Consider the following 24,452-nt stretch of genomic DNA (forward strand, 5'->3'; position numbering starts at 1 on the left):
TGGTAATAAGCATTAAGTATGAAGTTGAAGTTGCAAAGTTTGACTAAAACGCTTATGTGGATACTTTTAAAAAAATAAATTACACAATTTACTTCTTCTATAAATTATGAATCTTTTTTCTATAACACAACTGTTAATAAAAAATAAACATGACAAAAATCACATGTCACTTGAAACCGTTGAAAAATTGTTTAAAAACTCGCAAAATAGACCATTGATTTTTAAATTTTTAATTTTTCAGGTGGACCACTACACCAATTAGTGATGATTTGGATCGGCGGAACACTAAAATTGCAACAAAATTGTTTAAAATCTCACAAAATAGATGTACGACCGTTAATTTTTTAATTTTTTTGGGTGAGTCTATGAAGGGCTCCGCCTCTGCTAGAAAAGCAAGCTAACACATGGATGTCGATCAATCTCTATTTTTGAAAATCATAATCTTAACCAAAGTATGCAAAAGCTCACTTACTACTGATAATTTGGTTAGTTGCTATCACGAAGCCATTACCTCAAATGATCCATGGTCTTAATCTACATAAATATGATAAAATCCCACCAAAACAAGGTCTCCTTTGAAAAATTATCTCTGAACTTCCACCGAAAATGTAAAAGTAAATTACACAATTTTAAAGAGGAAAAATTACACATACATCTAATCGAATTACAATAAGATATAATCAAGTGATTGAATTCACGTGCAGACCTCGTTATATTTTCTAATTTTTTTTTAAAAGTATTACATTATATTTTTTTCTCTGAACTTTTTGGGATCAAAACTCCCCTCCTTTAAGAAATACTACATATATGTACCCATTAAACTAAATTGGCCATCAAAATAACCTAATTCACCTAGCCACCAATCTTTCTGAACCAAACCCATCATCTGAACTTTTTGTGTAAAAATCAATTCTAGAATCAAAAGCTACTTATCTTAGTTTGGAATCAAAAGCTACTTATCTTAGTTTGGAATCAAAAGCAACCAAACATGTCGGAATCAATCAATTCTACACCTTCAGAATCAATATTGACCCCTCTAGAAGTAGAACCAAACATACAATTATTTGTAGCTTATAGCATAAACACTTATAATGATACACGGTTTTGTATAAGTTGTTTCTGTAATAAAAGATAAATCAAAATTGAATTGTTTTTTCATATAAGCTGTTTTCATCAGCCATCTTGGAGATATTATGAAAATAAGCTGAAACGGTTTACGAACATGCTGTTTTCATAAGTTCTCTTAAAAAGTCTAGCAGGTACATATGCTAGTAATTAAGCTTAAATAAGAAAGAAAATACAAATAGGCCCTTAGTCATTGATTTAGATCGAATGGTGCAGAGTGCAGAGTGCAGACTGCAAATTACACATTCACCATATCAGTTTTAAATAAACTTGGTTCAGGCCAGTTACCACATGACACTGTTACAAGTTACCGGAGGGAATATGTTCCAGTGTCATATTTTCATCTCTTACGCTTCAATAATACTTCAATATTCAAATTGTATTTTACAATGTATTTTGAGTTTAATCGGGATGCAGTGTTGGACATCCAATGAGTATTCAGCAGCTTGGCATTAAGCTCACTTTGTAACCACATTTAATTACCAATTTTTTTTTTTTACAAAATACTGGATTTGCATTAGAGTTATATGTAAAATTAGTTTACACTGACAATATAGTCCCTTTTTCTCATTTATGTAGCTTTTTTTTAAAAAATAAACAATAAACTTAATATGAATGCCAATGTCCATATCATAATGATTAGATACATGCTAGCATTTCATTATATTTACAATGATGAATGCTATGTTTGGATTTGGATTCCCAGCATTAACACAATCACGTAGTTATCAATTTGGACAGCTAGATTAAGATTGGACGGCTCAGACTTTGTATTTTACATCTGATTTACCGAAATCAGAACATGGGTCGTTTGCTCCTAACTATGTTCTATTAGATTGTGTGACTGCGAAAATTTGCTTTTTATTTTTAAGCTGCTGTGCGATAAGAAAGCACCACTTAAGCTGAAAGGAAAGTTCTATCAGACAGCAGTCAAACCGGCAATGTTGTATGGTACGGAGTGTTGGGCGGTTAAGAGCCAACACGAGAGTAAAGTAAGTGTAGCGGAGATGAGGATGTTGCGCTGGACGAGTGGTAAGACTAGATAGGATAGGATTAGGAATGACACCATTAGAGAGAGAGTGGGGGTAGCACCTATAGTAGAAAAGTTGGTAGAAAATAGGCTTAGATGGTTTGGACATGTAGAGAGAAGACCCGTAGATGCCGTTGTTAGAAGAGTAGATCAAATGGAGGAGAGTCAGATTAAAAGAGGTAGAGGAAGACCTAAGAAAACCATTAGATAGGATTTAGAGGTCAATGAGTTGGATCCAAATATGATTTTTGATAGAACACTATGACGTCATTTGATCCATGTAGCCAACCCCACTTAGTGGGATAAGGCTTGGTTGTTGTTGTTGTTATTTAATCTGCTGTAGTATAAGCTCAAAATTATAAGCTAGCTTATTATGCTTTTCAAACAGACCCTTAATCTCTTTTTAAATACAAAAACAATAAAAAAAAATCTTAATACCAAAACCAAATTAATTTTCTTTAAGCTATATATACCTTTCTTAAAATAAAATCAACATTACTCTCTCGTCTAATATTGTCATGTCTTGTGATTTGTAAAACTTGGCTGTGTTCTCATGTCCTTATTGTAGCTCAAGTGTTTTGTGTTGTTTTCGTGCTTTCTAGCTGTTTTTTTTTTCTTTTTATTTTTTTATTTTTTTTTATCTCAATCAGCTTATGCTTGGGTGTCTTGTTCTGTGATATTGTAGGTTCGAGGGAATCTCTTGGAACTCAGATGAAACTCGTATAGCATATGTTGCTGAAGAGCCTTCCCCTGCAAAGCCTACATTCAATGACTAGGGCTACAAGGTAAGTGGTTCTGATGACAAGGATTCCAGCAGCTGGAAAGGTCAAGGAGATTGGGAGGAAGACTGGGGAGAAACATATGCGGGAAAAAGACAGCCTGCACTTTTTGTCATAAACATTACTAGGTTTTGTATAGTTTATATTCATTATGTAGGTAAGGTTTTATTTATGGATAAAAATCCTAATTACGATAGTGATTTTACAGTGGAGAGGTTCAAGCCGTCAAAGGCATTGACAGATTTTTGAGTGTTGGCCAAGTTGTGTGGGCTCCATCAAGTGAAGGCTCTGCACAATATTTGGTTTTTGTTGGATGGTCATATGAGACAAGAAAACTTGGTATTAAGTACTGCTATAACAGGGCTTGTGCAGTATATGCTGTTAAAGCACCACACGAATCAAAACCTAATGAAAATGAGATCCAGTAAGTCACTTCAGTTTAATTTCTTTTTGAAATTGATTTTGTTTTATTTAGTTTGGTTATGCTGAGCTGAAATATAAAGTTGTGATGATGTAGCTCAACTGAAGATGCTCATGCACTAATCCTAACTCAAACCATAAGTAGTGCTTTTCTCCCACGGTTCAGGTAAGCTGGTATTCACCTTCCCAATGCACATCAGAATCAGGACTTTTTTAGCCTCTTCTTGTTTATATGTTGGAGGATCTATTTAATTAGAATTTGCTATAGTGGTATAGTTTTTGTATGCATGTAAGATATTGGTTGATGACAATATGGCTGAGAAGTTGGTTAATGATGAAGGTATCAGTTTACATTTCAGAGAGCAGTACCATGGAGTCAGTATTGTAGCTAAAGTAGAATGAAGAAATTTTAATAAGTTAATTTTCATTTTTCCTTCAATATCTTTTTGGAAACACTTTAATGACTATTGTGCAAATATTTTGAAGAATATAAAAAATAATCTGAAAACATCACAAATTTACCTAAATGCTATTTATGTTATCAGTTCTCATTGCATGATATGGTTCAAGAGTTATTAGTAATAGGTGTGGCAATATGATTTGTACATTTGATTCTAATACATGAAATTTCTACCAGCCCAGATGGAAATTTTCTTGTATTTTTATCAGCAAGAAGCTCAGTTGATACTGGAGCCCATTCTGCTACAAATTCACTTCATAGAATTGATTGGCCGAAGGATGTGAAACTCTATCAATCTGCAAAAGTTCATGATGTGGTAAGCTTTTTTTACAACCAGTTTAACTTTAATCCAAACAATTGCCATGGAGCTTTGTTATCTATTGTTACTCTTGCGTATTTTTATATGCTCATATTAATTAAGGCTTAAGAGAATGAATTTCTACTTTATCATATGCTTAAGAACATGATCTATAGTTTTTTTTACGGCAATTGAAACACCCCTACTAGACATTACCTAGGATATCTAGCATGTGTGTTAAACTTGGCATTGGATACATTAAAATTTCAATAATAAAAATTTCCTCTTAATGAAATATGGAAATGCTCGTCTTATACCTCTGAAATAATACCACTTACGTGAACTTCCTATGATCCGACAACTTCTGCCTCTTCACCACGAACTATTCTGTCATCTAGCAACCTGAATATCTGAAATAAATAAAAGGGATTGGGGTGAGACAGGATGTCTCAGTGAGTTCCACCTATCCTAGGTTGTAGGCAATCGCAGGGAACCTAGGATCGCCATCTGTTCTAAACTTAACCCATTTCGGGTTTATACAGTCTTTATCATACATAACTGAGCGATCGGGGATAACTAGGATCACTACCTAATACTATCATGATTCTATCATAATGTCATATTCTTATTTTTACACATAATCATAATCATAATCTTAACTCTTACTTAAAGTTCATGTCATTATTTTTTTTTTATACATTTCAATGTGTGCATATATACCACATTAATTACTATGAGCCGTACCTCATATGCTACATTATCTCTTCGTTTTAGCAAACGGAGTTTTTGCATTTGTTACTATGAGCCGTACCTCATAGACTACATTATCTCTTCATTGTAGCAAACGGATATTTTCTCAATTTTTTTTTTCTTTTTCTTTCTTTCTACGAGCATGTTACTCATTTCAATTCTTCTTTCAAATAATTTCTATAAGTATATACATCAATTGTCTTGCTTAGCATTTTATTGTTAGAACCAATTCATATGACTTTGCATAACATTGATATCATACAAGATTTCATTCACATTATCATGACTTTGCATAACCATTAAAATCTCGTTTGTATTGAGTAAAAGTAAATAACACAATTTTAATGACATGATTCAAACTATTCAAAGGGAGAGTTAACTAACTAAAGGAACTCACCGTGAATCATTCCTGGAGATTGAAAGCAACTTATCCACAATTTGCAGCTTCTTCTATCTCTAAAACTCCATAATCACTTTTCCAAAATAGCTTATGCCTTAACTTATAGGTCTTTCCTTTTCTAAAACAGTCCAACCCACTTGCGGCATACTCCTACTTTATCAACCAGCATACAAAAATTCTCATTTCAGTCCCATAAATAATCTCTTTTGGAACTTTAATCCCTTTTTATGCTTCAGCTCATAGCTTCCACTTCTTGGCTGCTCATGCTTCGTTTCAAGCTTCAGATCAAAAGCCCAAACCCTAGATCTTGTGTCTTGCTCCAACATGCTCAAACTTGCCTCTTATGTTCAAATTATAGCTCCAAACTTCAATTCTCTTTGCAATATCACCAATTCCATTCTTAACCTCTTAAATCCTTGTTAGAGTGCATATGAACAACTTCTCACGTGAGAAAAGATTGAAGGAATAAACCTTCTAATAGTTCCCTTTGCTTCTATGCTCAAGAAATTAGCAAAACATGAAGAATCACTTGAAAGAATGAAATTATTTTGATGGATTGGTGAGCAAGAGAGGAGGGGCGATGGTATAGAGAGGAAGGGGAAGATAATTTCAGATTTTTTTTTTCAGTAGGAAAGTAGTAGAAACTTGTAGAAAAATCATACAATTTGTCTTATATACACCTTTTATTGTAAAATGACAATTTTGCCCTTTTTTTACATTTTCTTCAAACGAAAATATCCGGTAAAGTGCCGTAAAGTTTTAAGCACAATTTCCTTTTTACCCTTCTCTTAAAAAAAATTCCAAAGATAAAAGAACTTATACTGAATTTTTTACATCTGGGGTATTACAGCAATGATTTAGAAAATTTAAATGTTGAATATGGTTTTGTTATTTATGTCTATGTTTTGTATATGATTTTTTGTTTCTAGAACTTGTCTTTATTGTGATTAAAACGGTAATGCTTTTGCTATAACAATTGAATGAGGGTTTGGTCTGGTTAGGAAACTTCACAATTTCGTCTTCTTGGGACTGCATATTTTATTTGTCCTCTTATCTGAATCCCAGTTTCAATTTTCATAGATGACATTGAATTTGATGTGCACCATACTTGGTCTCATGTCTAGTATCATTTTCATGAGGCTGTTTGTACTGTCCTCGAGGATTCTAGCTTTTGAAACCTAGTAGATGTTTGAAACCCAAATACTAGTTTGCTTAGAAATATGCCTTTTCAACTTCTCATATGACTGAAGCAGCATCAAGACCCAACATCTGAACTCATCTCTAAACTATATTATCCAAATAAGCTATAAAACGAGTATGGTAATTTCATTTTTTACATAATGGCTGATTAGTTTTTGTCTAAACTCAATGAAGTTATTGCAACTTTTTTGTATTATTTTTTAAAGATACCAGTTGTGCTGTGTGCGGACGATGATGGCTTTCCTGGGCTTTACTTTTCAAGTATCCTTAGTGATCCATGGCTTTCTGATGGCCACACATTGATTATACCCTCTGTCTGGCACAGCAGTCAAGTTTTACTTTCTGTAAATGTGTTGAGGTAAGGTAACTATAACAGTAGGAATATATTTTATTAGGTTTTATGTAAACCATTATGCAAATCATCTTGCCAAATTCTGCTCATTTTCATCAAATATAGTGGACAAATAAAACGAATCACCCCTGCGGACTCAAATTTCTCGTGGAGTCTCCTTACGTTGCATGGGAACAATATTTTTGCTGGTAACTTTAGATGCTCATTTATCTTTGTTCTATATTTTTGGAGTATGATGTGTTACTTCAGTCTAACTTGTTTCAACTATATGCAGTTTCTAGCAGTCCAGTAGATGTTCCTCAAGTCAAGTATGGAACCTTTGTTGAGAAGGAAGGTGGTAATAGTGAATGGAGGTGGTCAGATGTATCAAATCCCATATATAAATGCTCTGACAAGGTTATTATGGATTATTTGTATGGGTTATTTTTGCATATAAAAACAATCTCCTGTATGCTAAAAGTGCATCATTGGAATTTCCTGCAGGTAAGATCTTTGTTGTCCTCTCTTACGTTTAGTATAATGAAGATCTCAGTCAAGGATGCTTCTGAAAATCCAACTAAAGGTATATGATTTACTTTGGGTCTTTAGGCTAGACTAAATGCACAAATTTATCATAATGCAACTCTTATTTCCTGATCATCACAAATTGTGGGAGTAAACAATCAATGGCATTATGTGGGGCTTGGTATCTGTTATTGTTCTGCTACTGAAGCAATTAACCACTTAAGAAGAAACCCCACAAGTTAATGTTTCTTGGATGTCTACAGTTGTTTCGTGTGGCATATAAGAAATTTATTTGTCCTGTCCCTTTGTTGTTCCTAAGGTAGTGAGAAAATAAAAGTACTGTTGCATGAAGATGGTAAATAAAAGTACTGTTTCATGAAGATGATCAATATAAGCTCTACTAAATAAAAGAACCACTTGTATTAAGGTCGTTCATGGAAATTTAGAAGGAAAAAAAAATGAATCATAAGGTTGTGTAGAATTGGTAAGCTTTTCCGTTAATGGATAGCATGCTTAAGTATGACTACACCTGCAAGAAAATATAGTGAATACAGAATCATTATTGAATTCAGATGATCTTGATTGTGCCTTATATTATAAAATTGGTGGCTGAGTTGAGTTAAACTGAAATTTTCCTGAAAGTTTGTTTTTCATTTCCATTTTTTATGTCAATTTCAGGTTCTTGTAAACCTTTTGAATCTATATTTGTGTCATCAAAAACCAAGAAAAGCGACGCATGTGATCCACTAATTGTGGTCCTTCATGGGGGACCACACGCAGTCTCATTGTCAAGCTTTTCAAAGTCACATGCTTTTCTTTCTTCACTTGGATATAGCTTGTTGATTGTCAACTACAGGTAAATAATAGCCCCTTCAGTGTCTGAGAATTTAAAATTCATCATTTGTTTGATGATTTTTATGCCGAAAAATGATTTTATAATATTAACTTTTTAGCACAAAATTCTCTGCTTTGTTTATATGACTTATATTATGTGACAAAGAAGTTCAAGCCTTTATTAATTTATATCTAAGAGTATCAAAATGTCACTTTTGAGGGGATCCTTCCCCTGATGAAGCTTTTGAGTATCATGGCAGCTTAGATGCATGTGATTGTGGAAGGGACATAAAATGACATATCTTCTAAATAATGAATTGCATTCTGGGTGTTTGGACAAACAATCTTTCCAAATAGTGTTCAATTATCCCCTTTCTTCTTGAAGCTACTATCATATTCAACATTTGTTTTTCTTTGCACTAGATCATTTACCTATTAAGCTTCATATTTCCCAATAATTTGGTTTATAAATATTTATTATCATAGTGTTTTGGTAGTGAAAGAGGATAAACCTGGGAATTGTAATCTGAATAATATAATTAGATTGATATGGTGTGGATCAATACATCTAGCCTATATTGGCCCTATCTTTGTTTTGACAGGTTTGTCCCTATCATTACTAATAAAGGGAGCATGTGTACAACTAATCTTTTAATCTGCTTGGTGTATCGTATAATATACTAAATGCTTTTGTCTAAGAAAGATTGATATTGTCAATACCTTTATGAGTTAGCCAGTATGACCCCACAATGCCTGAAGCCTCTTTTAGATGTCCTGTATAGTTGAACAAATGTCTAGGACTACTGGACTAGTACTTCTACAAGTTTCTTACTTGACAATATTTTGCAGAGGTTCATTAGGATTTGGAGAGGAAGCCTTACAATCTCTTCCGGGGAAGATTGGATCTCAGGTTCTTAATTGTTTTTCCTTCTGAGTTCTAAATTTTCATTTTGCCGTGTAATCGACTGCAGCTCTCTTCCTAAGCAAGTTAAAAAATTATATTATGACCTTTTTTTTATACGAGGATGGATCTTGATCTGTGTCATATGCAGGACGTCAATGATGTACTCAGTGCTATTGATCATGTCATAGACTTGGGACTTGCCAGTCCATCAAAGATTGCAGTGCTTGGTGGTTCACATGGTGGCTTTCTGACAACCCACTTGATTGGCCAGGTACAACAAGTCCGCATGCTTTGACTTTTGAAATCTTATACATATTTTTTATAAATAATTCTTCTATCTATTCATTCTTGCAAGTTAACCTCAATTTTTGTGACATTGGAGCCTTGGATTTATTGTCAAGATAACTTAAAAAGGGCTTGTGCGTGTAATGCTGTAAATTGGATAATCACAAAATTAATAGGTTATGTTGAGGGCTGCATATTGTTTTTCTAGGGCAGTCATTATTCTTATTAGTTGATTAATTTTATTACAATAGCGTCAATAAAACAATAGCAAAACTTATCGTTATATCACATAATGGGGGCTTGAATACTGAAAATAATGGGGGCCTGAATCCCGAATTTTATTTATGTCAAAGTGACAAAAAGTGTTTGATCGTTTTCAAGAAACTGGGGTTATAGGATTTCCAATTTTGCTGAACTATCACATACCAGTATAAGATCATTTGATGCAACTTTGAATTTAAGTGGCTTTTGGCGTAGCTTATCAGTGGTAGAATTTTTTTGAAGCAATTAGATTATATGAAGGGGGCCTTGACACTATTTAGAGTTGCTTCCGTGTAACTAGGTCACACAATTGAGTTGTGGAATCGGTCTCTCAAAAATATATGGTAAAGCTTCTTAAATGGGGCTACTAGGATCTGACCTCTGCTTGGATCCCTCTGTAGCGGAAATGTAGAAGCTTTATAACACCCGATTGCTCTAAGCAATTTGATAATATAAAAGTTTGTGAATTTTATATTCAAAACAATTCATGAAAGATGTACATATATTAAAAATTAACCTGGTGTGCATGATAAATATTCACTTTAAAAGTGGTGTGATTATGCCTAGTGAAAAACATAGGCTTTCACAATTTTATCTTAGATTTTGTTTTAAGATTGTTCATAATTTAACCGTGTCTTTTTAATTGCTATAGGCTCCAGAGAAGTTTGTTGCAGCAGCTGCTAGGAATCCTGTTTGTAACCTTGCGCTGATGGTTGGTACAACTGATATTCCTGATTGGTGCTTTTTGGAGAGCTATGGTACCAAGGGAAGGGATAGGATAACTGAAGCACCTTCAGCAGAGGATCTGACTCTATTTTATAGCAAGTCTCCCATCGCACACCTCTCGAAGGTCTGCACACTAAAATAAACTTTTGAAATATTGGATTGCATTAATGTTGCTCAGTATTTTATGCACTATCCGAAAGTACATGAGCAATAATTCCTTCAAAAAAGGATAGTGGGCTTTGGTATTTTTAGCAAACTGCTTTAAGTGTTTTAATATTTCAGTACTTGCTTCAAATTTTATTTTGTTTCATACTTTTTTTCCTCATTCCAATTTATTGAGTTTTTTACTGTCGTTTCTTTGGATTGCTTGACAAAAGTTATACCTGCAGACAATTGGTCTCAAATTAAATACGCTGCTCTAAAACCTACTATAGTTTATAACACTATTTATAATATTTCATACTTGTTAAACTCTGGCATTACAGATTTATATTTTGATGTTTGCAGGTAAAAACAACAACAGTGTTTCTCTTAGGTGCCCAAGATCTTCGTGTACCAATTTCGACTGGACTACAAGTAAGATTTTGATTCTCTTAGAATGAGCTGAATTACCTTCTAAAGTATGAATCATGTGATGGAGAAAACCATATTTTTTAAATCTGTAGTATGCTCGGGCTTTAAAGGAAAAAGGAGTGCCGGTTAAAGTCATCCTGTTTCCAAATGATGTTCATGGAATTGAAAGGTACACAAATATTACATAAAAATCTCTCTTAGTCTAAATAGAATTGTGAATTGTGATTGATAAAATAGTTTGGTTTAACTAATGTACAGACCACAATCCGACTTTGAAAGCTTCCTTAGCATTGCTGCATGGTTCAACAAGTATTGCAAATGAGGAGCATTTTCAGATATCAGTGATCAAATCTTATAACTTCCCAGATATTCTTGTGTATACCCTGTTATGTTGCAAACTGTATTTTAAGAATGAAAAAGATATTGAACCAAACTGTATTTGTCTTATGGTTCTCTTTTCTTAAAGATTATGTCAACCGATGATTTTGTATGCTGATCTTCTAACTCTTCATTAACAATGGATGTCCACAATAAGAAGGTTGTGCCTAACACGCACCACCTTTGAGCAATCCATCCTTCAACAACGTTGGTTTTTTTTTTTAGGAACCCGTGACCAAGCAAAGTCCTTTTACCTATGTGAAATAAACTCGAAAATTCGACTCGATTTATGAGTTTATCTCATTAAAATAATATTAAAAATACTTTATTCATGACATATAAACTTATATTACACAATAAATGTATCAATAATTAAAAAATTCAACTCAATTATTAACAAAAAAAACTGACATGAACAAAATTGAACTTACAGAGAATGAGCGGATCTGTTGTTTTGTGTCATATGAAGGACCGATGTTAGTTATATAAATTCAATTTGACCGGCAACACGGTTGCACTTATTGTTCCACGTCCATTTCCATTCCCAGCAAATCCGCTCAAAACAACAACCACTTCCTCATTTCATTTCCCCAACGTAACAGATCGTTTGAATCCCAAATTTTGTTGCTGTCCTGAATCGTTTGATATTTTTTAAGAAACTGGGGTTATATGCTTTCCAATTTTGCTGAACTAGTAGTATTGGATCATTTGATTCAACTTTGAAGATTTATATTTGATGCAACTGTTTCTCATATAACTAATATTTCATACTTCATATATTCTGGCATTGCAGATTTATATTTTAATGTTTGCAGGTAAAACACCAACAATTTTTCTCTTAGGTGCCCAAGATCTTCGCGTCCCAATTTCGACTGGACTGTAAGTAAGACTTTGGTTCTCAGTTAATGAGCTGAATTACGTTCTAAACTAAGTACCATGTGATAGAGAAAACCATACTCATCGTGTTTCCAAATGATGCTCATGGAAAGAAAGGTAGACAAGTCTTTACATGAAAAACTTTCTTTTAAGTCTAAATAGAATTGAAAATTGATAAATAGCTTGGTTTAACTTATGTGCAGGCCACAGTTTGATTTTGAAAGCTTCCTTAGCATTGCTGGGTGGTTCAACAAGTACTGCAAATGAGTAGCATTTTAAGATACTAGTGATCGAATCATATATCTTTCTGGATAATCTTGTGTAACAATGTGAAGTTTTTGGTCGCATACGGATGAGAAGCTATCAAATCTCTGGTGAAGAGATATGTTAGAGAAAGAAATGCAGTATTTATGAGTTTATGCATAATTTTGATCCGGCATTAAGAGAATACGGAAACAATGAACAAGTTGCTGATTTTAAGAGTTAAAGCTCTGATCCGATGTTGACAACTGGTCTGCATAGCATTGTGTAGGATACTGCAAAAACTTACACATTAGAGATATTTAAAGAAGTTAAAAACGACATTCTCAAGTCTTCAGTATTAATCGTCTTTGAGTGGGTGAAAGTAGATGATAGGTTGATGTTTAAATTGACCAAAACATTTGATATAAGATATTGTTGTATCATATGTTTTGGTCAACTTAAACATCGACTTATCTTCAACTTCCACCTGCTTAGAGATGAATGCTGAAGACTCGACAATGTTGTTTTTAATTTCTTTTAATATTTCTAATATGTAAAATTTTGCAAAATCCATCTCCATGCTATGCAAATTAGTTGTCAACATCGGATCAGAGCTATAACTCTTAAAATAACAATATGTTCATTGTTCCTATATTCTCTTAATGTCTAGTCAAAATTATGCATAAACTCATAAATGCTGCATTTCTTTCTAACATATCTCTTCACCCGTGAATTGATGGTTTCACATTGAGAAATTGTCCGTATTTCACCAAATAAGTTGCACATAATTTCTTGTTCAAATATGTTTTAGACATCCAATTGTTACCTTGTAGTTCTTTCATATCAGCAACACTTCCCAAAACTCTTGAAATTCACCTAGGTGAAATTTCAGTGCATTGCTTTCTTTAAATTTGTAAAAACTTCTTTAATTTTAACATTTTCAAAAGCATTCTTCTGCAAATGCCATGCACAATGTCTGTCATGTTTCAGGAAAAACAACGAAAGGATAAATGTATTTGTTTTTCTTGTATGCAATGTCAAACGCAATAACATTACCAAATGACACAATCATTTTGACTCCATTCATCTTCCCAAAACAAACTCTTCAATTTCCCATCATTACTGGTGCAATATTTTGCATATAACTTAGGATCCAAGTCCACCTTCCTCTGATGATAGCTTAATAAGCAACAATATCACCACCATCTTTAATATCAACATCCATTTTCTTGCCAAAATAGTTAATACAAATCTTTCTTTGTAAAACTTACAACATCATATCCACCGTTGTTTGCCGCCATATACCACATTATATGACATGTTTTGATACAGGCAAGAGGGCCGGTCCTAAGTTTTTTGGTGCCATAGGCGAAACAATAAAATTGTGTTCTTTTAATTATTTCAATATTTTCTTGTATTTTTTGTTGCACAAGATTCATTTATAATCAAAGTTCTCTAAAAATATTACTTCAATAGAATTAATCAAAACAAAGTAAAAAGAAATATATCTATATAGTACTATGCGCAAATTTGGGAATGATGGCTATGGAAAGAGCTCAGGAAATGCAGTTGATGCATGTGTGTTTGGAGACTGATTCCCTCAAAGTTGTCAATGCCTTCAACAAAGATATTGGAATCCCTTGGCAGATGCGAGCTAGGTGGCAAAATTTCTTGGATTTTTGTAATAGCATTTCTTGTTCATGTGTTCATATCCTTAGGGAGGGAAACATGGTGGCTGATGCTCTAGCTAAGCATGGACAAGGACTTTCTCTATACTACACACAGTGGTGGCCTTCTCCACCTCCTTTCATCTCTCACCTTCTGTTAAGAGATAGACTTGGATTACCATAGACTAGATTAGATATGACTTGAGGTTTTCTGTTTGTTTCTGAGTTTCTGAGTTTGTATTTTTGTTTTTGCTTGAATTGTTTTATATGCGGTTCAGGCTTCTCATGACTTTTATGTGAACTTCTAGCTTTATAAAAAAAAAAACGAAGTAAAAAAATAATAAAAATTGGTGCCCTGAGCTACCGCCCCTCCCGTCCACCCTCAAGGCCCCCTAACAGGCAACTTGAGTTTTGTCAGCATCCATCATTCCACGATAGATATGCAATAGAGGTACAAATCTTGACTTGCTTGGCAACTAAGCTATCTTCTAGGATTTTTCGTGGATTATGTATTATGACATGATTTTACAATCTTGTTCTATTTCAAATTATTATTTTGCTAAAATTATGTGTAAGGATTTACCACACCATTGACCAATACGATATATGCTAATATTTCAATCATTCAACATCTAAGTTTTCTTTTGTCTTAATTAAATAATTTGTGTATGACCAATCCAAGAATTAATCTAGGTGTAGAAAAATATTTGTCAAATTATTTTTTTGTCAAGTAACTTAGTGATTATATCTAGAAGTCCTAGCTCAACTGACAAAATGCCAAAATTGTTAGGCCGGATGTCATGATCGGGGTTCGAACCCCGATACCTCTACTTATGTGTGTGAGTTTATAATGGCTTTGCCATTTCTGTCTATCTACCAAAAAACAAAAAACTTAGTGACCATAGTTTCACCTTACGAATAAGTGGAGAATCCTAAATTTGAGCCTCAACATCGTGCATATTGTAATGTCACTTCCAATATATGCCAAAACTTTGTTGATAGTTGTTTAAAACATGGATTGATGATTGGGAGAACGATAAGGATTTGTATAAAACTAGAACCGAGGCTATCAAATTTACGATTAAACTCATGACAATGGGACTTTGAGTCCATATATACAAAGGACTCTAGAAACATCATATACATCGAGTAATATCTCAAATTTGTCCTTGAATTACCGATCAGCCAAATTCGTTCCTGAATTTTGCGAAATATCTATTTAGTCCCTGAATTTTACAGACGTCCATCAAAATGGTCCTTCCGTCCAAAAGCTCCATTAGTGGTGATGATGTGTCTTCTTGCATGCTGTGTTGTCTTGTACACGTGTCAATAAGGCAGCCACGTGTACAAGGACTAATTTGATGGAAATGGTAAAAATTCGAGATTTAACTTTTCAGTGTCATTTTTTCTGTGTTTCCAATTATACCCTCTATGATAAGCATCGATTCGATACTTATTGTGATAATGTAAGGACTAATTTAATGGATAATATAATGTTATAATTTAAGGTCTGATTTGATTGATTTTATTTTAGAGAATGAGTACAAGGAAATATGACATGAGAGAACCAGTGATTTCAAATGACAGGCATAAACAAACACCACTGAGGGGTCATGCTCCACAAAATTCAACTGCTCCTGGAGTTATTAGAGTTCTAAATCCAAATTACGGGACATCCACTTCTACACAACTCCAATAGATGGAGTTTATCCCAACTCCAAGATTTCCAAAGCAGTGATGCTTGTTTAAATTATGTTTTTGGACTAGTTTCATTAATGCTTTTTGGGCTTGTTTAATTTATGCTTTTTTGGATATGTAATGACTTAAGAACATCAAATGACTTGATAGCTATGTAACGTTATTTTTTTGGCTATATAATGACTTATGAACATCAAATATATGACTCATGATGGTATGCGAATGTCTGTCTTTTTGCAATCAAAGTGTATGTCTTTTACTTTTTACTTTGTTCAGCAAATGTATGCACCAAAGATCACAATGATTTATGTTGTGAAAATTCAAGGACTTATTTGATGGTATTTTCACTAATTTGGGGATCGATATGATGGATAGACATACAATAGAAGGACCAATTTGATTGAAATTTCTTAACAGAATGGTTGGATTCATTCATTGACAACCTCTTTTCATTACAACATTACACAGACTTGACACAATACAATAACATTTTAAACAACTCAATCAAACAAATTACTCCTATCAATATCTTAATCAACCTAAGCTCATTTCCTACACAATCAACTTCATCCATCAACCTTGTCATCCAAACCTCTTCTCTGACACTATCATTTGGCTTCTCCATCAACCTTGCATTTCTTCCATGACCAACACCATTGTTTTTAAAATAACCTAATTCTTCAGCTTCATCAACCCACATAAAAAATTTACAATTTTCACCATCATCCTATACAATCAAAAGAAAAAATCAGTACTATTTAAACAAACCATTCACACATCACATAACCATTGTTAAATAAACCTTTTCTTACAACACAAATTATAGGACACCAACATTGAAGCTCTCTCACATCTTCATTGTACATAGGGCTTGAAGATGAAGACCGACTGTTGTAGCTGTTTTTGCCCATACGTCCACCATCCATCATTTCTAAACACCAAATCTTCAACAATGACCACTGATTTTTGAATTTCGAATTGAATCAAAAAAATTAGGGTTTTAAGTTTTTTGAATTGGGGAAGAACTTTGGCATCAATTCATGTAAGAAATTTTGGGGATTTTGAACTGTAGGTGACGAATTATAACATTAGGATTCCAAATTTATATATTTGGGGAAGAAATAGCCGTTAATGAGAGAGGAGAAAGAGCCGTTGGAAATTTTGCAATTTTACGAAACTCAGGGTTTATACCAGATAACATTTGTGTGACATAATTTTTGGTGACCTTGATGACATTGTTCATATCTCTCTCATGTAAATAATTTATTTTAATCATTCATCTATCATTCTCTCATTTTGAGTATGATTCTCTTATTTGTAATTGTAGAACTTTGATCACTACAACGACTTCATAATTGTTTTTACTAAGTGTGATGTAAACGGTAGCGTCCATATTTTTGCATATCAACACACTTTTGATATTTTGTCAAATTATTTTTTATTTTTTTTGATATTTCTTCTTGTATTGCTACTTTTATTACGAATGAAATGCAGGCATGAGTCAAACAAAAATATTGTTGCTTTTCAGTTTTTTCAAAAAATAAAATAAAATAAAAACTAGTTAAAAGAATAGAATTTGAAACAAGTTAAAGATAAAATGGGAAGAAACACAACACAATGAAAACCATATTCCATAGCAAATGGTCGAATCCTAAAACCATAGCAACGTTTCTTGAGTAAACCGTCGTTAATTCCTCTCACACTATTTTGTGTTAATCAATCTCAAACACCAATGCTTTTGAATCTTGAAATCAACACACTTTCACTTGTTGCTCCTCCACGTGAAACCATTTCCATTCCCAGCAAAACCAGTCAACAACAACCACTGCTTGATTATCCCAATGACCCAGAAGCTCGATTCAAGAATTTAAATCTGCACAAAAATGCTGATAAAAGGGTTAACAGTAATGGGTTTGTTTTGAAGAAAAAGAATGTGCACACCAAGTGTTCGACGAAATGTGTAAATTACAATGGACGTGTTCTGGCGATTTTGCAAGCTTTGGATACCATTCATGATTTGGATAAGGCACTTGGACCATGGGAGAAGAGACTTGGCAAAAAGGAAATGAGTATTATATTGAAGGAGCAAGTTTGTTGGAAGAGGGCTTTGATGATTTTTGAGTGGTTTAAGAAAAAGGGTTGTTATGAATTGAATGTGATTCATTATAATATAATGTTTTGGATTCTAGGGAAGGAGAGGAAGTGGAGAGTTTTGGAGAGCTTGTGGAATGAAATGAATGAAAATGGGGTTGTGCCAGTGAATTCGACGTATGGAACGTTGATTGATGTTTATAGTAAAGGTGGGCTCATTGAAGAAGCGCTTGCTTGGCTTCTAAGGATGCAAAGTGAAGGGATGGAACCGGATGAGGTTACAATGGGGGTTGTTGTTCAGTTGTACAAGAGGGCTGGAGAGTTTCAAAAAGCGGAAGAGTTTTTTCTTAGATGGTCAAGAGGTGAACCTTTGAGAATAGAGATTGATCATAATCCAGCTGATACTCGTCGTCATGTCTGCAATGAGGTATCACATGTCAATGTCTGTTTAAACTCACATACATATAATACCTTGATTGACACATATGGGAAGGCCGGTCAAATTCGAGTGGTGTATGAAATTTTTGCTAGGATGATTAAACAAGGTGTAGTGCTGACTACGGTGACGTTTAATACAATGATTCACTTGTATGGAAATCATGGACGCATACGGGAAGTAAGTTCGTTGTTGAAAAGAATGGAAGAGCTTCGATGCCTACCCGACACAAGGACATATAATATCCTTATTTCTGTTTTAGTTAAACATAATAATATCAATTTGGCAACAAAATATTTTGCAAAAATGAAAGAGGCCTTCCTTGAGCCAGATGTAGTGAGTTATCGCACACTTTTGTATGCATACTCAACTCGGAAAATGGTCCAAGAAGCTGAAGAGATTGTACAGGAGATGGATGAAAGAGGTCTTAAGATCGATGAATTCACCCAATCTGCGTTGACTAGGATGTATGTAGAATCAAATATGCTGGAGAAATCATGGTTATGGTTCATGAGGTTTCACCAAGATGGGAATATCACTTCTTGCTGTTATTCTGCCAACATTGATGCATATGGCGAGAAAGGATACACATTAGAAGCAGAGAAAGTCTTTATGTGTTGCAAAGAAAGGAAGAAGCTTAGTGTACTTGTGTTTAATGTGATGATTAAAGCTTATGGGATAGGGAACTGCTATGATAAAGCATGTCAACTATTTGATTGTATGAAGAAATTTGGTGTTGCTGCAAATGAATGCAGCTACAGTTCTCTCATACATATTTTGGCCAGTGCCGACAAGCCACATATTGCGAAACCTTATCTGAATAAAATGCAGGTGGCAGGATTGGTGAGTGATTGCATCCCATATTGTGCTGTGATATCAAGTTTTGGAAAGTTAGGCCAATTGAATATGGCGGAAGGATTATACAATGAGATGATTGGACATGATGTGGAGCCTGATGCTATTATTTTTGGTGCATTAATCAATGCTTTTGCTGATGTTGCAAATGTTAAAAAGGCTAACAGTTATGTAGATCGAATGAGGAAGGCAGGTTTCATAGGGAATCAAGCCATACATAACACTTTGATGAAGTTGTATACTAAATTAGGCTACCTGAAAGAAGCACAAGAAATATACACATTGCTTCAATCATCAGATCAAGGTCCTTCCGTATTTTCTTCTAATTGTATGATTGATCTTTATACCGAGCGACTTATGGTCGAACAAGCGAAAGAAATATTTGAGAGCTTGAAGAAGAACAGCATTGCAAATGAGTTTTCATATGCAATGATGCTATGTATGTATAAGAAAATTGGAAGATTGGATGAAGCCTTTCAAATTGCAAAAGAGATGGGAAAACTAGGATTCTTGACTGATTTATTGAGCTATAACAATGTGCTTGGCTTGTATTCAATGGATAGGAGGCTATGGGAAGCTAAAAAGACTTTTAAGGAAATGATAGAATCTGGAATTCAGCCAGACGATTTTACATTCAGAGCTCTTGGACATCTTTTGCTGAGTTATGGTGTTTCAAAGCGGAATATTGGCATGCTAGAAGTAATGGTGAAGAGGAATGCTCCTCGTGGCTTGCAAGCATGGATGATGGCACTTTCATGCGTGCTTAATGGAGATGATTACACACACGAATGGAAGTGGTTACTCGTGGATGGAGCTACCTAGTCTGGCTTTCCATGGAGCTGATTGTTTGCTCATTTGATGGCTACATGGCTGAGGCTATAATTGGAGCATTTCAGTCATGACATCTAGAATCACCACTGGTAATTTCAATAATACTACCTCTGTTTCTTTTTGGTTGTGGTTTTAAGGTTATTTACACTTGCTGAAAAGCAGTAAATTGTTACTTTTAATGAAATTCTTTTTCCTATAATATTCTTATCTATTCATATCATCTCTTTCTCTCTACGGTAAATAATTATGGATAATTTTGACAAAACAATAGTTAAACTACTTAAAAATGACAAGTAAAAAAAAGTATAAAATTACCGACACTTAAGGAATGGAGGGAGTAACCTGTTATATTTTGGCTTGGTAATTTGGATGGATGTGCATAAAATATTAGGATATATCTGAAATATGATAATAGGATAATCTGATACTAATATGATATTGTTTCACACCTATTGAACATTGCTCTTCATTGAATAAAGATAATTTTCTCCACCAGAATAAGTCCAAACATTTAAAAGAAATGAATTTTCGCTGTATGACTCAAGTTGTCTGTTGTTTTTCAGGATTCTGGGATGTGAACATGTTTTGACTCATTTAATGAGTATTCAGTGTAGGTTGGCAGTGGAAATCAGATTATTGAGATCTCTTCAATTAATGAACTATAGGAACTTATTTTTTCCCTTTACTGCATTTTGATGACAGAAGTAATTTGATATTGAGAATGAAGATAGGATTTAGGGAAAATATTTAAATTGCATATTTGATAAATTTGTCAAAGATATATCCCACCTAAACTCATCTCTTCGGTTATTGGAGACATTGATGCTACACACTGCCTTCTTTGGTTTCCGGAGAAGATTTTGCTATACACCTGCTAGACAATGCTAAGATTTTCACAACTTGATTTCTATTGTATATATGTATGCTCAGTTCAGTTAGTTATGACAGTTAGGTTTGTAAATTTTCTGTTGAGTCAATTATGTGGTAATCAACTTGTATGTAAACCTAGTTCTCAAGTATTGAATTAAAGATTCTTGTTTTCTGCAAAATCAAGTATATTTTATTGTTCACAGCTCTTATACTGAAGTTCTGATGTGCAATCTTCTCATTCTCAAAACATCTTCAATGATAGAGCTGTCCCCTAACAGTGAAGCAGAACTAGCAATTGCTGCTAATCCTTCATATAGAACCCATCAAACCAGTATTACTTACAGAGTGAAATCCAAGTGGGGCATTTGTTGCTCTTCCAATGGATGGAACAAATTATCATTTTTTTCAGTAGAGCTATTTGGAAAATGAAGTTTTCTGATGGTTTGTTTGTAGTTTCATATTCAATGCACAATGCTTGGAACTGTTGCAATCTGACGTAATGTCTTGGCTAATCAGGTTCATGACAAATTGCATAATATACTACCTAGTAACTTCATCATAACCATGAATACCTTCAACAATCATCAACAAGCCCCTATATCATATCCACCACCAGGTGAGACCTATTCTACATCTCCATATGTTACTGCCCCACCACCTATGGGTTACCCTACAAAAGATGGTCCAGCTGAAGGATACCCTAACCAAAGGATTCCAGACCAAACCACTACCAGAGGTGATGGTTTCTGGAAGGGATGTTGTGCTGCTCTATGTTGTTGCTGTGCCATTGATATTTGCTTTTAAGTCTGATTGAATTATCAAAGCATAGTTATTGTCATCACTATTTTTTAGCTAGCTCTGTTGTTTCATATTATATTATATTCTTTGTAGTTTGTAAAAAATAAGGATTTTAATCCTTTTAGAGATTATGTATCCATTTGTTGGGTGTTATTTGTTAAATAAATAAAAAACAAACGATTCTTAATTTTTATATTCATAAAATTTGATTTTATTATAAAAGTTTCAGTTATTATATATTTAAAAACTTAATCTCATCGTCTCTTGATTTAACTTCAGGTAACGACCTTTATCTTTTTTTCACGTCATTTTTATCTTTATGATTAGTGTTAAAATATATGGTTCTTACTCATGTTTTGATCTGAATTTTAAATTTGATGTTTACAAATTCATATGCAAACTGACTAAAATCACATTGAAAAAATATAAATGATAAATTTATCATATGAAATTAAGTTCAAAGACTGCAAATCTAATTTTGCCTTTTATATTAACTAACCAAGGTAAGTTTAGAAACTACGAGTGTAATTTTTCCTTTTATGCTAACTAACAAAAATAAAATGCAAGATAAAACTGAGTCTGTAAGGCTTGCTTAATTGACAAGTCAAAATTATTAGGTTGGATATTTATCGTAGTTTAAAAAAAAAAAAATTGTCTTTAAATATAAGATCATATATAAATTCCTAGATGCAATGATTATTCTTTTTTTCATATATACTAGCTCCTTTCCTAATTATAAGATCCTTTTGAGAATTTTTTTTGTCCCTTTTTATAAGACCCCTTTGCTATTTCAAACTACAATAATTATTTCTTTACATACATGCCCCTATTTATTATACATTTTTTTCTTCAATCAGCAATAAATAACATGTTGAAAACATAAACCAACTCTCTCTCTCTCTCTTAAAGGATAAAATTGTAAAAATAATAGTAATTACAAACATATTTAATACAAATATCCACTATCTTAATTCCCGTTATTTTTTCAAAAGGGTCCTATAATAAGGGACAGAGGTAGTACCTCTTATTAACACTATCAATTTGTCTCGAGATATGAAAAGTTAACATTAAATATATATTGAATTAAATGTAAGTGTCGTTTCCCGTGCGCAAGCTCCATAGGTCTAGTACCGGTGAGTTTGTGGATGTTTGAAAAACATAAGTCTTTGGTGTTTTTGTGTGGTGGTTGATTCCTTTGTACTATTTTGCTATGCTACGAATCATATTCTAGCATTTCTTGTGCTGGTTAGGATTCATCGTGATTTTAATAAATTCCATTTTAGATTCTTCAAAAAAAAAATGTAGATATAAGCACTTAAAATCTATAGACTACAGCAAGAGCGGTGCAAACATTGAACGGTGGTTTGCATATAAAATAGAAAGTTATTTGACAGAAACATTGCATTAATTTTGATATTTTCAAATAGTAACGGGTTTTCAAAATTTTATCATATCAACTTTCTCATATGCGTACATAAAAATTTGTTTTCGCATATTTAAACAAATAAAATTCATAACTGGTGTGATTCAACTTTTAAACATATTTTTGTATATATAAGAGAAAATATTTAATAGAAACCTTACATTAATAATGATAATTTTCATTTAATATCTTTAAACATTTGACAATGTTAACATTTTAATTATTTTTAAAATAAATACCAAATGTCAGGTGACCCTTGCGAAAAACATCGATCTTTTACTTATTTGAGTAGAAAACAAGGCAACGTGAGTAATAAGTTAATATAAAATTATTACTATTATTTTAAAATTTCATTAAGTGTGACTACTTATAGCTGATATGCCCCCTTCCCCCAACATTAGTTTATTTTGTTTCAATAAAAATCACAATAGCACCTAATATCTATTATTTCAGGGTCATGTAATATTTGAATTCGCAACTTGAAATAGTTAAGTATAAAAATCCTCTGATTAAGAAAAGAGGACTACAAGGAGTACCCCAACCAGTACAACAAAGGCAAAAAGGTCCTAAACTAAATAGTAAGCTCATGCTTTATTTTACTTTGGGCAAATTCAAAAGTTTCTAAATGCATTGAAATCCATATCATTTTTTTTTCTGGTATACTATTTATTTTTTACTAAAACATGGAGTAGTTGTGACTGAGCTTATAGGGGCAAAAATGGATTTAGCGCTAGCATAGAAAAATCGTTCGGTATTGTTATAAGCCAAGGGATGACCATTAAATAAGAGGCAATTATTACCCTGCTTTTTAAGAATCGTTTGGTCGATAGGTTGAAATCCGTTACAAGACAACAATATTTGACTTTGTGCACATCTGCAAGTGTTGAGTATTGATACATGCCATTGGAATTTTCCGTGTATTACTGACCTTTTTTGTTGAATTTGAAGGCTGCTCAATGGACATTTATAACATGATCCTGAAAATAAAATTGATTTAAGACAATAGTTATTAGAAAGAGATCATAGATAAAAGCATATGCATTTGGAGGAAGATTATATAAGTGAACATATACCTTTGATGACAAGACTTGTAAGGAAGATTATGGTAATTAGATACTTGAATATGGTTTCCATTGTTCTTTGTGTGGGGTGTTTGAGCTTTTTCAAAAGTTTGACTTGTCTATGTTACATTATTTTGTACAAAGCTTGGTTTATATACAAATCTATTAAGGAAAAGAATTATAAAATGAAACGCATACATTATTACTTGTGATAACATATGTAACATGTGCAATCAACTTTATGACAATGGATGTTATGAATGGTTGGTTTGAGTATTGAGTTGATGGCAATTATATATGAATGATCGGTTTTCTAAATTGTGT

The 24,452-nt window shown here is 33.2% G+C and overlaps 2 protein-coding genes across 2 annotated transcripts; both read left to right on the forward strand.

The window, feature by feature from the left end:
- Positions 1 to 2,835: 2,835 nt before the first annotated feature.
- LOC25482911 (acylamino-acid-releasing enzyme-like) lies at positions 2,836 to 11,416 on the forward strand (the record flags this gene model as incomplete). The annotated part of the gene is given in 15 exon segments (XM_039830181.1): positions 2,836 to 3,062; positions 3,143 to 3,358; positions 3,452 to 3,520; positions 3,992 to 4,130; positions 6,669 to 6,820; positions 6,920 to 7,002; positions 7,089 to 7,210; positions 7,298 to 7,376; positions 7,997 to 8,174; positions 9,002 to 9,062; positions 9,205 to 9,327; positions 10,255 to 10,452; positions 10,836 to 10,904; positions 10,994 to 11,070; positions 11,160 to 11,416. Coding segments are annotated over 15 exon segments (1,857 nt in total), but the record flags the coding sequence as incomplete, so codon positions are not given.
- A 5,924-nt stretch (positions 11,417 to 17,340) lies between these two features.
- LOC25482913 (pentatricopeptide repeat-containing protein At3g23020) lies at positions 17,341 to 21,044 on the forward strand. Its single transcript, XM_013611527.3, has 2 exons — positions 17,341 to 20,065; positions 20,540 to 21,044. The coding sequence occupies exon 1, from the start codon at positions 17,496 to 17,498 to the stop codon at positions 19,965 to 19,967; it is 2,472 nt and encodes an 823-aa protein (XP_013466981.1). The 5' UTR covers positions 17,341 to 17,495; the 3' UTR covers positions 19,968 to 20,065; positions 20,540 to 21,044.
- The last annotated feature ends 3,408 nt before the right edge of the window (positions 21,045 to 24,452 follow it).

Source organism: Medicago truncatula, chromosome 1, assembly GCF_003473485.1.
Source record: "Medicago truncatula cultivar Jemalong A17 chromosome 1, MtrunA17r5.0-ANR, whole genome shotgun sequence".
In the NCBI taxonomy this organism is placed as follows: domain Eukaryota; kingdom Viridiplantae; phylum Streptophyta; class Magnoliopsida; order Fabales; family Fabaceae; genus Medicago; species Medicago truncatula.